Source organism: Quercus suber, unplaced genomic scaffold (genome assembly GCF_002906115.3).
Source record: "Quercus suber isolate HL8 unplaced genomic scaffold, Cork oak 2.0 scaffold_39, whole genome shotgun sequence".
Taxonomy (NCBI): Eukaryota; Viridiplantae; Streptophyta; class Magnoliopsida; order Fagales; family Fagaceae; genus Quercus; species Quercus suber.
This window is the reverse complement of record NW_027069504.1, coordinates 1,459,250-1,476,100: the sequence shown is the minus strand read 5'-3', so window position 1 is coordinate 1,476,100 and position 16,851 is coordinate 1,459,250. Positions and strand designations below refer to the sequence as shown.

At 34.9% G+C, this 16,851-nt stretch overlaps 1 protein-coding gene across 2 annotated transcripts; it reads left to right on the top strand.

Annotated features, from left to right (window-relative positions):
- The first annotated feature begins 6,766 nt into the window (after nucleotides 1-6,766).
- Nucleotides 6,767-16,592, top strand: LOC112024687 (germin-like protein subfamily 1 member 14). Of its 2 annotated transcripts, none has more exons than XM_065771099.1 (2): nucleotides 6,767-6,947; nucleotides 15,904-16,592. In XM_065771099.1, exons 1-2 carry the CDS (start codon nucleotides 6,818-6,820, stop codon nucleotides 16,452-16,454), a joined length of 681 nt encoding a protein of 226 aa, XP_065627171.1. In that variant the 5' UTR covers nucleotides 6,767-6,817; the 3' UTR covers nucleotides 16,455-16,592. The 2 variants fall into 2 exon arrangements, with proteins under 2 accessions (XP_065627171.1, XP_023913075.1); XM_024057307.2 differs by lacking the exon at nucleotides 6,767-6,947 and adding an exon at nucleotides 15,524-15,725.
- The last annotated feature ends 259 nt before the right edge of the window (nucleotides 16,593-16,851 follow it).

The window sequence follows — 16,851 nt, the reverse complement described above, 5'->3', positions numbered from 1 at the left end:
GCCTGAGACTGAATCCTCAGTCAGGGCGGAGGGAGACTTATAGCAGTTAAGAGGTCGGTTGTCACCCGTCGAAGATCTTGATGAAGGCGCTAAATACGAGGACTTAGTGCAAGTTTTAATTGGGGGCAATCCTGAAAGATACTTTCAAATCGGGTCTTAGATACCTTAACCAAAAAAGGAAGAGCTAATTGATTTCCTTAAAAGAAATATTGACGTATTCGCCTGGAGTACTTACGAAGCCCCAAGAGTGGATCCAGAGTTCATTTGCCATCATTTGAGGGTCAACCCACTGAGTGTACCCAAGAAGCAGCCTCCTCGGTGGCCGTCCAAAGAGCATGCGGATGCAGTCAAAGAAGAAGTGATGAAGCTCAAATAAGCTAGGGCTATTAAAGAAGTTTTTTTTATCCCGAATGGTTGGCAAATACTGTGGTGGTAAAGAAGAAGAGCGGAAAGTGGCGAGTTTGTATGGACTTCATGGACTTAAATAAGGCTTGTCCTAAGGATCCTTTCCCTATGCTGAAAATCGATCAATTAGTAGATGCTACTGTCGGCCACCCTCGGATGAGTTTCTTGGATGCTTTCCAAGGTTACCATCAAATACCGTTAGTCCCAGATGACCAAGAGAAAATCGCTTTTATTACCCCCATTGGTAATTACCATTATAAAGTGATGTCATTCGGTCTGAAAAATGCAGGTTCTACTTATCAGCGGATGATGACCAAGATGTTTGAATCACAATTAGGCAAAAGCGTTGAGGTCTATATAGATGATATGGTGGTAAAAAGCAAAGTTATTTCTGAGCATGTGAAGGACCTTTATAACGTTTTTGAAACCCTGAGGAGACACAAGTTGCGCTTGAACGCCTCGAAGTGCTCATTTGGTGTGGGATCAGGCAAATTTTTGGGTTACATGGTAACGTACAGGGGAATTGAGGTCAATCCCGATCAGATAAAGGCTATTCAAAATCTGCAGCCTCCCCGGAATCCGAAAGAGGTTCAAAAGTTAACAGGGATGGCAGCTGTTTTGAACCGATTCATCTCCAGGTCCGCGGATAGGTGTAAACCTTTCTTCTCGCTGATCAACAAGTGGAAGGGATTTGAATGGACTGAAGAATGTGCCTCAGCTTTCCAACAACTTAAAGACTACTTGGCTCGGCCACCGATTATGTCTAGCCCTGAGCCAGATGAGGTCTTATTTGCCTATATCGTAGTGGTTCCCCATGCTGTAAGTCTAGTGTTAGTAAGAGTGGATCAAGGTATACAAAGGCCAGTTTACTATGTGAGTAATTCTCTATATGAGGCCGAGATCAGATACTTGCCACTGGAAAAAGCTATTTTGGCAATAGTACTTGGAACACGAAAATTGCCCCACTACTTCCAAGCACATACTGTCGTTGTGCTCACGCAACTCCCGCTTAAGACTGTACTTCGAAGTGCTGACTACACGGGGAGGATAGCCAAGTGGGGCACTATCTTAGGAGCTTTTGATATCAAATATATGCCTCGCACTTCAGTCAAAGGGCAGATCCTTGCGGATTTAGTGGCCGAGTTCATGGAACCCAGCTTAGAAGAAATAACGACAGAGAGAGACATGGATGGAAAATCGGTTGGTATGATTTCTCAATAAGATCCTGCCCTGGGAAGTATATGTGGACGGCGCTGCGAACCAGAAAGGTTCTGGAGTAGGGCTAGTCTTGATATCTCTAGAGAGAATCATCATTGAAAAGTCATTAAGGCTGGATTTCAGTGCAACCAATAACGAGGCAGAGTATGAAGCCCTATTGATGGGAATGTCTATGGTCCAAAGAATGGGAGGCAAGACAGTGGAGTTGTTCTCGGACTCAAGATTAGTTGTAGGCCAAGTACAGGGGGAGTTTGAAGCGAAGGATGAAAGAATGCAAGGATACTTGAATCGAGTCAAACGTCTGCAGTCGGAATTCGAATTTTTCAGCTTGCTACATGTTCCTAGAAGTAATAACGCACATGCAAATTCTTTGGCCACACTAGCCACCTCTTCGGAGCAAAATTTACCGAGAGTTTTCCTCGTCGAGGATTTCCATGAGCCCACCGAGACAGGTGGGGATGCAGTTCGAGTCCTCCAGATCAGAGATAGTCTCTGACGGATGAACCCTATAACCAAATTCTTGAAAGATGACATTTTGCAGGAAGAACAAGGGGAGGCTGACAAAATTCGAAGGAAGGCAACTAGATTTTGGCTGTCCGAGGACCGAAAATTATACAAACGATCCTATTTAGGACCATACCTGTTATTTATTCATCCAGAGACGACTGAGTCGCTACTAGAAGAGTTGCATGAAGGAATTTGTGGGAGTCACACTGGAGGTAGATCTTTGGCTCACCGAGCCATTACTCAAGGGTATTGGTGGCCGAACATGCAAAAAGAAGCCCATGATTATGTAAAGAAGTGCGATCAATGTCAACGATTTGCACCGAACATACACCAACCAAGTGGAGTCCTCAACCCACTATCTAGTCCGTGGCCGTTTGCACAGTGGGGTTTGGATATAGTGGATCCATTCCCAAAGGCCGCAGGAAACAGGAAGTATCTTCTAGTCGGTACAGACTATTTCACCAAATGGGTTGAAGCTGAACCTTTGGCCAATATTCGAGACGTAAATGTGCAAAGATTTGTATGGAAGAATATCATTACTCGTTTTGGAATTCCTCATACTCTCATCTCTGACAACGGCTTACAGTTCGACAGTAATGCGTTTTGAAGTCATTGTAGCGAACTGGGAATCACGAATAGATACTCTACCCCTGCCTACCCTCAGGGGAATGGGTAAGCTGAAGTAGTTAACAAAGTCATAGTTAATGGATTGAAGAAGAGATTGGACAATGCGAAGGGCAAGTGGGTTGAAGAGTTGCCACACGTGCTTTGGGCTTACAGAACTACGCCTCGCAGATCTACTGGAGAAACCCCTTTTTCGATGACTTATGGCGCTGAAGCTGTCATTTCTTTGGAGACGGGGTTCCCAACTCTAAAAACTAGCTCGTTCAGTCCGACCAGCAATGATAAACTTCTAGAAGCAAGCTTAGATTTGATCGAAGAAAGGAGAGAAAATGCAATGGTACGACTGGCACATTACCAGCAGAAACTCACACAGAGCTAAAGGAGATGCTTGACATGACATATACTCAAGTAGGCTCACGGATGAGGTACAAGTGGACGATGGAGATTAGGAGAAGGGAGGTTATATAAAGGAAAGAAGCTCCTGAGAAAAGGGGGATGGAGAGAACGAGGGAGAAAAAAAAAAAACAAAAAAAACTTTATTGTAACCCTAAGATCTGTATTTACCACATAATCAATAATATGTCCTCTTCGGACACCAATTCTTTACATGCAAATTCATGTTGGTTTATGCTTGAGGGTTGTGATTAGTTGTTGTCGATTCCATAATCAACCTAGCTCTTTCACCCATTCTTCACAAATTCATTGTTTTGGGCTTGGGCCACAAATCCTAACCCTATATTATTTATAATGGGCAAATTTTTATTTAGGATGCTCAAGTTTTTTTTAGGGTGGTCAAGTTTTTTTTCCACAACCCATATTAATTTAGAATTTCAATTTTTTAAGTATAAATTTTTTTTTTTCCAAGTTAAGGGTGGTCCTATGACCACCCTCATGCGCCGCCTCTATAGCTTTGGCCATCCCTAGCTGACTCACGTAATTTGTGAGCAACACTATTATAATTAAATTGTACATGAAGATGAACCAAGGGAGTTAATTTCGTATCGAAGGCTAGCTGTTTCAGTTTGGCCAAAGGAATGAATTATTTCAATTCTGATTGATACCGGTGTACCGTTTTGGGATTACTGCTATTTATATATTTCTATACCAAATATATATTTGTATTATTTATGTAATTATAAATTTATGAATTTTTATGTTTATCAACATAAATTTTAAAATCAACATATTTTATAAGCCTACATATTAGCTTAAGTACATTAATCAATATATTAGATTAAATAAAATGTTTCTGAATAATTTTTTTTCAATATATATATTAGATACAAGCTGGAATAGCCAAAATAAGCCGGTACAACCCAAATTTTTTTCTGCTACGCTTTGGAGGAGTATCAGTATCAGTTTAGTGGCTGGTACAATATGTTTACCTGGTACCTGTATGGTATTGACTTCCTTGACATGAACCTGTTATAGCTTCGATCTGACGGCCACAATTACAAAACTTAACAAAATAAATCTTCAAATTTAAAACCGAAAACTTAATCCATTCAAAGTATGACATAAAATCTACAAGCTATCATACACTCAGACCATAAGTTACCATCATTTAGACTACAACAGCAGCAACTAATTCTATTCAAAGGATGAAAATTTTAAGACACTTTATATAATACGTTTGCATGTTCATAAAAATTACTTTAACTTGAATACCAAATTGTAACCTAAATATTTGATCCTGAAAATGACATGGTTCATACGGCACAATTTTTTCTAAAAAATTTATTAATTAAAACAAGTTCAAGTGATTTAATTACTGCCATTAATTGGAGAGTGTAGCCCCTTTGAGAATATTGTAGCTTTGAACTTGAGATTAGGGGTGTCCACGGGTCGGTTCGGGTCGGGTTTGTGCCCAACCTGAGACCGACCCGATAGAATCGGGTTGAGGAAATCCTGACCCGCCGCCGACTGGTGAGGGAGTTGGATCGGTGTGGTCGGTTTTGCGCCGGAAACACAGTCGGTTCGGTCGGAACCGTTCAAGGTGAAAAATCTGGCCAAAATGGTTGATTTCAGGCGAAAAAGGGCCAAATCCGGTGGAGATCTTACGGGATTTGGGGAGATCTCGCTAGATCCGGTGAAATTTCACTAGATTTGGACTAAATACCATTAGATCTACTCGATAAGTGGCTGAAATATGAAAATTTGAAGTCGGAATCTGGAAATTTGAGGCCAGAATCTGGAAATTTGACGTCGGAATCTGGAAAAAGTCGCCGGATTTTGGAAAACCTCGTCGGATTCTGGAAATTTCTGCCGAAATCTAGAAATCTTTTGCTAGAAATTGTTAGTACATCGGTCGGATCGGGTTTTTTCGGGTTTTGGGGAGGAAAACCGAGACCGATCCGCCGGAATCGGTTTTTGGAACAAATGACCCGCGACCGACCGGTGACTTGATCAGGTCGGCCGGTTTTCCGGTCGGGTACGGTCAGAAACTTCGGGTGAGTCGGGTTGTCGGATTGGATGGACAGCCCTACTTGAGAGTGTTAACTTTTTTTTTTTTTTATTGTTAAAAAAAGAAAAAGTAATAGGAAATCAATGGTAAGCACATGTGCACAGGATTTTTTTTTTCGAAGTGAGTAGTGATAGAGAGTAGGGATAATTCAAATTTCACTATATAACCTTTATAAATTCATGTCACACAAAACAAAACAAAAAAATGTTATCCTTTATTATGTTATTGAAATCCATCAATTAGAGTCATTGTTATGTCAATTTTGTTAACTCATTGTAATAAAATATAGTGGCTTTAGCATTAAGGATAGCTTATGTATAATGCAGACACCTTGTATGAGTTTCGATGATGAGATTGCCTACTCCAAATTTGTCTTGGTCATGTGAGTTGAAAAGTAGTAAAGATAGAAGTGGTTAAAGAATATTAAGAAGAAGAAGAAAAAAAAAAAGTCGCTAAAAAATAAATAATCGATAAAACTTAGATATAATTTCTTAGTTAAATGCAATACATTTTCTTAATTAAATTCAAATACATAAGTGAAGTTTATTTAATTTTTCTTTTAAAAAAAATACATTTTATACTGTACTAGTCAATATAGATTATAGACATATATTTCAATTTAAGCACATTGAAAAGCAGTATTTAAGTTTTGTCTATGAATAATAATAAGCTAGGAAGACCAACCAAATTTATCACTTTCTTAATTTTTTTCTTCTTCTTTTATCCTTTTTGGCATAAAATGAATTAAAAATAGTGTAAGTTGAGAATAATCAACGCATTAACAATCAGATTTAATTTCATTAAATCAGATTTGCAATATAACAAAGCTGACCATAAGCTTAAACTGAACTGAAGTCTATTGAAACCTATCTTCCATGGTGTAGGCGAAGACTGGATAGCTTGATGTTGTCAACTTGACGCTATCCAAAACTCAATGGATTACAGTTAAGATAAACATCTGAATTTCGAAACCCAGGCATATACGATCCAGCATTTCAAGATCTTGAAATGTAATCACAACTATCACATTCGTACCTAGCTTTGAATCCATCTAATTATTGGATCTACAATAGTAATTATCAACCATCTATTTAATTTAGGCAGAAAAAAAGTCACACAAACTTTCCACCAAAATATTAAGTTATTAACAACCCCTTGAAGAAAAACAGACGCATCCAATTAGTTGAATACACACGATGTGTTCAATTAGTTCAGAGCTTGATCAATTCTGGACAGAGATGAGAGATGAAGTACATTTGTTAGAACAAAATACAGGTTTAGTACACCGACTAATTCAATCTATCGGTTGTTAAGATTGGTAGTGCCGTAGTAACATAGAATTGTAATATTTTTTCATTGAACTGGTCTTATTTGTTGAAAATTTAAGGCATGGGGCAGTAGATAAAGAATAATTTGGCAATCAAAAAGAAAATGGGTAATAATGGAAGACTGAACAAGTCTACGTATGATTCACGTACGGAAAACCATAGACCTATTCAATGTGTCTTATCTATAAATAGACATGCTTTCCATGCAACATTTCTCATCCCTCACCCGAAGCAAACATATACAGAACAGAAGATAGAGTTAGCCTGAAATATGAGGAAAGCTTACATTGTAACTGTTGCCCTCTTCGCTTTGGCATTCTCTCTTGCCTCTGCCTCTGACCCCGATCCCCTGCAGGACTTTTGTGTTGCACTTAAGGACTACTCGGACTCCAAATCAGCCGGTACATACCTTTCTTTTTCTTTTTCAAGTTTTTGCATTATTTTTGTCATGTGAAGAATCTACACTAACCAGAATATTAATGGAAGAAATATTATTAGCTACCTGGCCTTAACTAATTTCTGCATCGAAGTCTTAAGCGTTCTTTTTAAAGTGTCCATAACAAAAATTCATTTATGCAGCATATCCCTGGCTCGAATCGACTTTGCACCGTATGGAGAAAATCCTCCCCATACTCACCCTCGTGGCACTGAAATTCTAGTAGTCTTGGAGGGTACTCTCTTCGTTGGTTTTGTAACATCCAACCCAGATAATCGTCTCTTCACCAAAACTCTAAATAAGGGGGATGTGTTTGTCTTTCCAGTCGGTCTCATTCACTTCCAGTTCAATGTGGGAAAAACTAATGCAATTGCCATTTCTGGTTTAAGTAGCCAAAATGCAGGCGTAATCACAATAGCAGATGCTGTCTTTGGATCCAATCCTCCCATTAATCCTGATGTTCTCACCAAGGCCTTCCAACTTGACAAAAATGTGGTTGAACAGCTTCAGAAAAAATTTGAAGTTGACAATTATTAGAAAAAAAATGTTTGTAAGTGCCTTGAAGCACTAGTCATTTTGCTATGTTTATCCCCTTGCAATCATAACTAGAATAAAATAAAACGATTGCTTATATATGTAATTCTTTTTTAATTTGGAGGATCTGGGATATAAAAATAATGTTGGGTTTAGTACCTCTTCCTCGTTTGTCAATTTGTCTATTAATTTATGCAGTAAAACCATTATTTACTAAATTTAAAAAAAAGGAAAAGTATTGCATAATATATTAAGATACAGTTTATTTGAGGTAGACTGAAGCTCAACTACAGTTAAATGAAAAAAGCCTACCAAAAAAATAGGCACAGCTACTTGATTTGAATACATCCATTTTCAGCTCACATGCTGTATCCCAAGCTAGCTTTGGCCATCCCTAGTTGATTCACGTAATTTGTGAGCAACACTATTATAATTAAATTGTAGATGAACATGAACCTGGTCTAGCTTGGATCGACAGCCACAGTAGTTACAGAAATTAACAAAAATAAATCTTCAAATTTAAAACTGAAAACTTCATCCATTCAAAGTAAGACATAAAATCTACAGGGGCTATCATACACTCAGACATAAAATAAATTAACAGATAATTACTCTATAGCGGCAGCACCTAATTGCTGCACACAAGTATGCAGCAAAACCTTTTCCATTCATTTGCATGTTTGCTTTTTGACGGAACTTATACCAGCCCTCTCGGTGATAAAATTTACTTTAAAATCCGTTACATGTGTTGTGTTCATAGGTGGAGCTAGGGGGGTGCCAAGGGGTGCCATGGCCCCCTAGTTTTTGAAATTTTCCATTAATTTTCTTTTACACTTGGTAATAAATCTAAAAATTAAATAAAAGAGTATTCACCGACCTCCCCTAAGAAAATTTTCTGACTCCCCCACTAGACTCACTTGTGTTGGCCCTTGGCTTGTAATACCTCGTTAATCAACAATTTTTACTGGGTCCTGTTTACGTGAATAGAAAGATTAACATGGATAAAAACATATCGGGAAGAATAAGTCATAATTTCTTGGAATTCAAGTTTGAAGATAAAGACACAAGTTTAACAACTTTTTTCTTGGTGATAAAAGTCTCTATAGATAATGAGATTAGAATTTGTTGTTCCTGGATTAGAATAAATACGTGGAAATTGTGCTCAAGAAATTTATTATGAGATATGATGTGCTTTCATCATGAGAAGAAGATTAAAATTGTCTGCATGTCCAAGGTGTTGGAACCCTCATGTACACCATAACAAGCCTAATCTTTGTCTTGTGCTTCAATTTTCCATGCTGTCGTACGACACATAGAGCCGCATTAAATTTCTTTATATATAACCTAATTTCCATCTTGACTACCAAATTGTAAACTAAATATTTGATCCTGTAAATGACATGGTTCATACTGCACATTTTTTTATTATTAATTAAATCAAGTTCAAGTGATTTAATTATTGGCATAAATTGGAGAGTGTAGCCCCTTTGAGAATATAAGAGTTTTGAACTTGAAAGTTTTAACTATTTCTTTATTGTTAAAAAAAGAAAAAAGAAATCAATGGATTTTTTCGAAGCAAGTAATGCGAGAGAGTAGGGATAACACAAATTTTACTATATAACTTTTATAAATTCATGTCTCACAAAACAACGACAAAAAAAAAAAAAATGTTATTGTTTATTATGTTATTGAAATCCATCAATTACATTGATTGTTATCTCAATTTGTTAACTTGTTGTAATAAAATTTAGAGTGACCTCAGCATTAAGATTCGATGATGAGATGACCTACTCCAAATTTGTCTTGGTCATCATGTGAATTGAAAAGTAGTAAAGATAGAAGTGGTTAAAGAATATTAGGAAGAAGAAAAAGAATTGTTCAAAAATAAATAATCGATAAAACTTAGACATAATTTCTTAGTTAGATGCAATACATTTTCTTAATTAAATTCAAATATACAAGTGAATTTAATTTAATTTTTCTCTAAAAAGATAATACATTTTATACTGTAATGGTCAATATAGATTATTGACATGTGTTTCAATTTAAGATAATTGAAAACAGTATTTAAGTTTCGTTCATGAATAATAAGCTAGGAAGACCAACCAAATCTATCACTTTCTTTAAATTTTTTTTCTTCTATCCTTTTTGGCATAAAATGAATTAAAAATAGTAATCAAAGTGTTAACAATGAGATTTAATTTCATTATATCAGATTTACGATATAAAGAAACAAAGCTTACCATAAGTTCAAGCTGACCTGAAGTCTTTTGAAACCTATTTTCCATGGTGCAGGTGTAGAGGGGAGAGCTTGACGTTGTCAACTTCATGTTGATTGATGTTATCCAAACTCAATGGATTACACTCTGGAGTTAAGATAAACATTTGAATTTTGAAACCCAGGCATATACGACCCAGCATATTCTAGAAAGTTGAAATGCAGTCACAACAATCACATACGTACCAAGCTTAAACACCACCTTATTTTTTTTTCTTTGAAAAAAGGAAACCAAAATTGAATGGCTAACATGTTATATCACTACAACAAAGTGCATTCTTTTTTTTTTTAATTAGCCAAATTCTTTTACTATATATCAAAATAAATAAATAAAGGATTCTTTATAATGATGTTTTCCCAATGGTTGCAAAAAAAAAGCTGTGAATAGGAGGACGATAACTTTTTGTGGTTCAAAATGGCGTCCGTTTGTTTTCACTTTAAAATCCATTTTATTTCGGTACTTTCATTGAAAATAATTGGTAAAAACTAAAATTGGGATAAATTATTTTGACAGCCTTCTAGCTCAATATTATGATAGAAAAACTAAAAGCCAGTTATATTTTTACAACTAGTCGTTAACTCGTTTGATGCACAAGAAAATTTTTACAACTAGTCGTTAACCCATGTAATGCACGAGAAAATTCATCAGCTTAAATACAGTTTTTTTTTTTTTTTTTTTTTAGAGAAAGTTTTAACCTATGGAGTTCGCTCATGATAAAAGTTTTTTATTACCAGACCAAGATACCAATCGGTTTTTGGTATAGACGGGAATTGAACCTCCTAATCTCTTATTCAACTATCAGAGACTTTATCAATTTAACTAACTGGAACCCACAAATACATAATATGATTAGAATAACATAAGATGATGTTAATTTATATCTATATCTATATCTATATATATTTAAAAGCTGAATCGTAGTATTTATTGTTACTACGCTCCTATCAAGTCACTTCAACAGCCACATTATTCACCCATTTTCAACATTCTCTCTCTTATTTTGAACTCTCTTTCTTTCTTATTAATTTCCTAACTTATTGTTATACTTTCTCTGACTTCTCCTCTTCCTTTTACCTTTTTCATCTCCTCATTACTATCTACCTTAATATCACTTTTCCTATATCCCTTTATCTTCCTTTATTTTTTGCTTTTCTTATTCCTCTCCTCTTATTATAAATTTACTATTCTCTTTACATCTTATACATAGTTTTCCCACACACAAAATGTTATTTCTCTTTCTTTCTCTTTCTCTCTTTTTTCCCCATTTTTGGTGGATTTTTTAAAATATTTTTACTGCATCTCTACTTTAGATTGGATGAATTTTTGTATTATTTGAAACTCTACGTTGGGTTGATGTGATTAAGTTTTGTGTTTTTAAGTTGTTATCTTTTTTTTTTTCCTCTGATTTCATAGATGTTATCATATTGCATTATAAAGATAGTATATAAGAATATAATATTATTTTATTACATAACATGACTTAGATAATTTGGAGTCTAGTACTATATATATATATATATATGTATATTACTATTTTTATTCCCATATTATTTTCTATAAATTTCTTATTATTCTCACTCACATTCTCTCTTGAAAAGTGGTTATTTTCTTTCTCTTGATTTTTTATTCTTTCTTGCAAATCTATTTTATATTGATGAATCATTGTGATTTTTAAAACTCTATTTCTAGTTCATACATTTTGTTGTTGTATTTTTTAGTTTCCAATCAAAAGTAATCACAAGTATTTTTTAAAAAAATAAATGAATGATTGCCCTAAAGATTACATTTGTATATTCATAACCTTTATGTTTAGAAAGACTTTCATTTAAATTTAGCCTTACCGATGTGGACGGAAATGCAACATTAATATGGATCAAGAAAAGCATAGCAACAATAAATGTTATGCTTAAGATTTTAGATATTGCGAATTTGAGATTATATATTTTTTAATTAAATTTGGATTAAAATTAGGTGCTTTCAACCCAAATATGTCTTTTCTCATTATGTAAGTGCATTAAAATAGATTGAAGTAGACCAAAATGAACCAAATTGGATTAAATTGAACAAAGTAGACCAAATGGACTTAATAGAACCGCATGGACCAAATAGGAACAAGATGGACCGAATAAAACCAAAGTGGAAATAGTGGACTGAGTGAGATCAAATTAGACCAAAGTGGACCAATTAGGACTATTGTAGACTGAACAAGACCGAAATGGACAGAATAGAACTAAAGTGGACCGAATTTCCTAAATAGGACTGAAGTGGATTAAAGTGTAAAGAATGGATTGAATAGGACCAAATAGAACTAAAGTAGGCAGAATGGACCGAATAAAACTGATGTGGACAAAATAGGACCAATGTGGACTGAATGGACAAACGTGGACTAAATAAGAATGAATGGATTGAATTGGACCAAATAGAACTATTGTGGATAGAATGGACTAAATAGGACCTAATAGGACTAAATTGGACCGAAGAGGATTGATTGGGCCAAATAGAAACAATGTGGATTGAATAAGACTTTTGAATATTTATAATTTTTATTGCACTTTTAGGGCTCATATTTCTAATTTCTAATGTCTATTTTAGTATTTTATAGAATTTTTAACTCAAAACTAAAGAGTTTTTTCCAAATATAATAAAATTTCATACTTTTCAACGCAAAATTAAGGAAAAAAAATTAAATTTTGAGCTAAACTTAAAAAGAAAACCTACAAAAAGAACTAGTTTAAGGCCCAATTAGTCTAAAATGGACTGAAGGGGGAATGGAATTGACCAAGTGGACAAAATTGGACCGAAGTAGACCTAATGTATCGAATAAAAATTGTTTAATTTTTAGAGGGAACAAATTATCTTCAAAATTTTTTAGAGAAAAACCTATTCAATACAAAAACTTTATTTATTCCCACGCATAACGTGGGTATGTAACTGTTGTCAATAACTACAACTTACATGTCTCTCCACTATTTCCTATTTCTATCCAAGTTCAATAACTACATCAAACATCTCTCCCACTGGCCTTCCCCCCACCGTTCTGCTTCTTCCATCTTCAAAAAAGAACGGTTGTTGTCAAAGTTATCTTTAAAATGCCAAGGTTTGAATTATGTAGGTTTTGTTGTTTTGTTGTTAACTTGTCCTAAGTATTTTTTGAGTTTGATAGTTGGACAATAATTTTGGTTTTGAATGGTTATGCTTTGCTTCTATGTACAAAGGTTTTCTGCTCAAGAATTGTGTCGATTTACATGAGCAATGCTACAGTAATGTATGAATCTTAGCCTAAGCAAGGCCCGTCTGTGATGCATGAAGGGCATTCAGTTGATGGTTCCACAATTCTTTCATGTTTGTAGATATTTGGCATTTTTTTTTTTTGCCTTCTCCATTGGATTCTCCCTTGCAGGGAGTGGCTCCATTTTTGGTGTGATATGACTCAATTTTTTTAAGTTGATTTCAATGTGCCTTAGGGAGAATTTGATTGTGCCATTGGTAAATCGTTTTTTGTTCCCCCTGTTTCTGTTATGTGACTGTAATTTTTCTGGGGTGAGGCCTAGCCCATTAAAGCTTTGACGTCTCAGTTCAACCACTGTAACTCGTTCCTAAACAATCTGGTCGCAAGTTAGTACTGTCAGTCATTTACAAAATTTTCATAATGGTGGCACTAGTGAAACAAGTTTCGCAGAGAACTTGCATTCTGAACCTTTATAAGTTTTTATATATGCATATATAGATTTATAAAAGAAAAACATATATATATATAGGTATGTTTGTCTTAACTGTCAGTAATGATAAATCACTAAACATTTTGTGTTAAATGCCCTTATGCCCTGTTGCTTTTATTTTAGAACATAAACTCTGCTAATGTACCAAATAGTATCCCTTATTTTTTCTTTGTCAATGTGGTAAATAGACTTTGACACTATACTAGCATGACCCCCATAACTACATCTGCAATTCAACCTCTTTTTGCTCCATATCATTACAATTTTGCAAAGAAGAGGTCTAGTTGCGTGGGTTGCACAGACACGCCATTTTTGGCGTCGTGCCAGTGTCAGACACCAGAACAGGTACAACTAGCCGAATTCCGGTGTCCGACGAGTGTCCTCTTTTTTTTTTTCTCCAACATGCGCCGACGAGTCCGATACGTCAGCAGTGAAGAAAAAAAAAATCACAAATTTTGAGTCTGTACCGGCTGTACCGGTCTAAGCACCTTCTTTTCCTTTGTTTCGCTGGCCTTTGTTTCTATAGCCCCTTCATCTTCTTCATTTATTTCTCAACGTGTGTTTGTCTCTCTTTTTAGTTTTGGTACACTCACTTTTTTTTTTTTTTTGGAGGAACAAGTACACTCACTTGAAAGTAAAAAACGTAGTCAGTCAAGAAGCAAGTGACAAGACTTCAAAGTAAAACGTGTTGAGGTAAAAAAAAGAATGAAAAATAAAAAGAAAAATAAAAAAGAAATCCTAATGAGTTAGGACTTCTAGTAGTTGACTGGGTTAAGGTGGCTGGGTTCGGATTAAAAAAATATTAATATTTGTTTTAGTAATTTATTATAATTTTAAAAATAAATTCTTTTAAAATTTTAGTTATGACTCCACTATTGTAATATGCATTTTTGTGTTTTGATGAAACTAAAATAGCTATATAACTATTTAGCTTCATTGCTTCTAATGCTCTAACTCCACCAAAAAAATATAAAAAGTTGCCAAAGTGATATATTGAGTTATTAGAAATATAACTTTGTATGTTGTATAAAATAGTAAAAAATAGCAGTAAACCCGAAACGGTACACCAATATTAATCGGTATCCGAAATATTGTGTATTATTGTACTATTTTAGGTGTTAGTTTACTTATTTGTAGTTCTTACATAATTTAAATTCTAGACATAAACGTATTTTATGTCTAAAAACATTAAAAAATATGCCTAAATATAAAATATAATTAATTATTTAACCGCTGTGTCCCCGCCGTGTCGTGTCCTTATTTTTCAAAAATTGTCGTATTCCCGTGTCTGTGTCCGTGTCCGTGCAACATAGGTTGCAACAACATAAAAAATTTAGTTGTCTTATTGTTACAATACCAATCTTTATACACTAAACTAGAAAAACTGGGTTCTAATTTGTTACTGTTGTTCATATTTTTCCAACCTAAAAATATTGACCTAACACATTTGAAAGGTCAAGTTTCTTCCCATGGACAAAGACTATCTTCATATGGACGTTGATTGTAGCAGTTACCTAATATACTAGAAGCTTTGAATCCATCTAATTATTGGTTCTACAATAGTAATTATCAACCATTCTATTTAATTTTGGCAAACAAAAGCCACACAGAAACTTTCCACCAAAGTATTAAGTCATTAGCAACTCCTTGAAATATCAACACATCCAATCAGTTGTATACAAGACATGGTGTGTTCAATTAGTTCAGAGCTTGGTCAATTGTGAACAGAGATGAGCGATGAAGTACATTGTAAGAACAAAGTACAGGTTTAGTACACATACTAATTCAATCTATTGGTTGTGCCGTAGTCACATAGAATTGTAATACTTTCTCATTGAACTGGTCTTATTTGTTGAAACTTTTAAGGCACAGGGTAGAAGTTAAAGAATAATTTGGCAATCAAAAAGAAAATTGGTAATAATCGAAGACTGAACAAGTCTATATGTCATTCACTTATGGAAAACCATAGACCTATTCAATGTGTCTTATCTATAAATAGACATGCCTTCCATGCAACATTTCTCATCCCTCATCCGAAACAAAAATATATAGAACAGAAGATAGAGTAAGCCTGAAATATGAGGAAAGCTTACATTGTAACTGTTGCCCTCTTCGCTTTGGCATTCTCTCTTGCCTCTGCCTCTGACCCCGATCCCCTGCAGGACTTCTGTGTTGCACTTAAGGACTACTCGGACTACTCCAAATCAGCTGGTACAAACTTTTCTTTTTATTTTTTCAAGTTTCTGCGTTATTTTTCTCATGTGAAGAATCTACACTAACCAGAATATTAATGGAAGAAATATTATTAGCTACCTGGCCTTACTATTTTCTGCATCGAAGTCTTCAGCATTCTTTTTAAAGTTTCCATAACAAAAATTCATTTTTGCAGTATTCGTTAATGGAAAGTTTTGCAAGGATCCAAAGCTTGTCAAACCTGAAGATTTCTTCTTCAAGGGATTGGACATTGCTGGGAACACAGATAACAAAGTTGGGTCAAACGTCACTACCGTGAACGTAGACACATTACCAGGCCTCAATACTCTTGGCATATCCCTGGCTCGAATTGACTTTGCACCATATGGAGAAAATCCTCCCCATACTCACCCTCGTGGCACTGAAATTCTAGTAGTTGTGGAGGGTACTCTCTTTGTTGGTCTTGTAACATCCAACCCAGAGAATCGCCTCTTCACCAAAACTCTAAATAAGGGAGATGTGTTTGTCTTTCCAGTTGGTCTCATTCACTTCCAATTAAACGTGGGAAAAACTAAAGCAATTGCCATTTCTGGTTTAAGCAGCCAAAATGCAGGCGTAATCACAATAGCAGATGCTGTCTTTGGATCCAATCCTCCCATTAATCCTGATGTTCTCACCAAGGCCTTCCAACTTGACAAAAATGTGGTTGAAGAGCTTCAGAAAGAATTTGGAGATCACAATTATTAAAAAAAAATAAAAGTTTGTTAGTGCCTTGAAGTCATTTTGCTATGTTTATCCCCTTGCAATCATAACTAGAATAAAATAAAACGATTGCTTATATATGTAATTCTTTTTTAATTTGGAGGATTTGGGATATAAAAATAATGTTGGGTTTAGTACCTCTTCCTCATTTGTCAATTTGTCTATTAATTTATATATGCAGTAAAACTATTATTTACTAAATTTAAAAAAAGAAAAAAGAAAAAAGAAAAAAGAAAAAATATGCATAATATTTTAAGATACATTTTATTTAAGGTAGACTAAAGCTCAACTTATACAGTTAAATGAAAAAAGTCTACCAGAAAATAGGCATAGTTACATAAATTGAATATATCCATTTTCAACTCACTTGCTGTATCCCAAG

What these genes read in the sequence shown, in the direction of transcription:
- LOC112024687 (XM_024057307.2), top strand. Translation starts at nt 15,593, where the DNA reads ATGAGGAAAGCTTACATTGTAACTGTTGCCCTCTTCGCTTTGGCATTC. An exon ending in GGACTACTCCAAATCAGCTG is followed by an intron (nt 15,726 to 15,903) that starts GTACAAACTTTT and finishes TCATTTTTGCAG; the next exon opens with TATTCGTTAATGGAAAGTTT.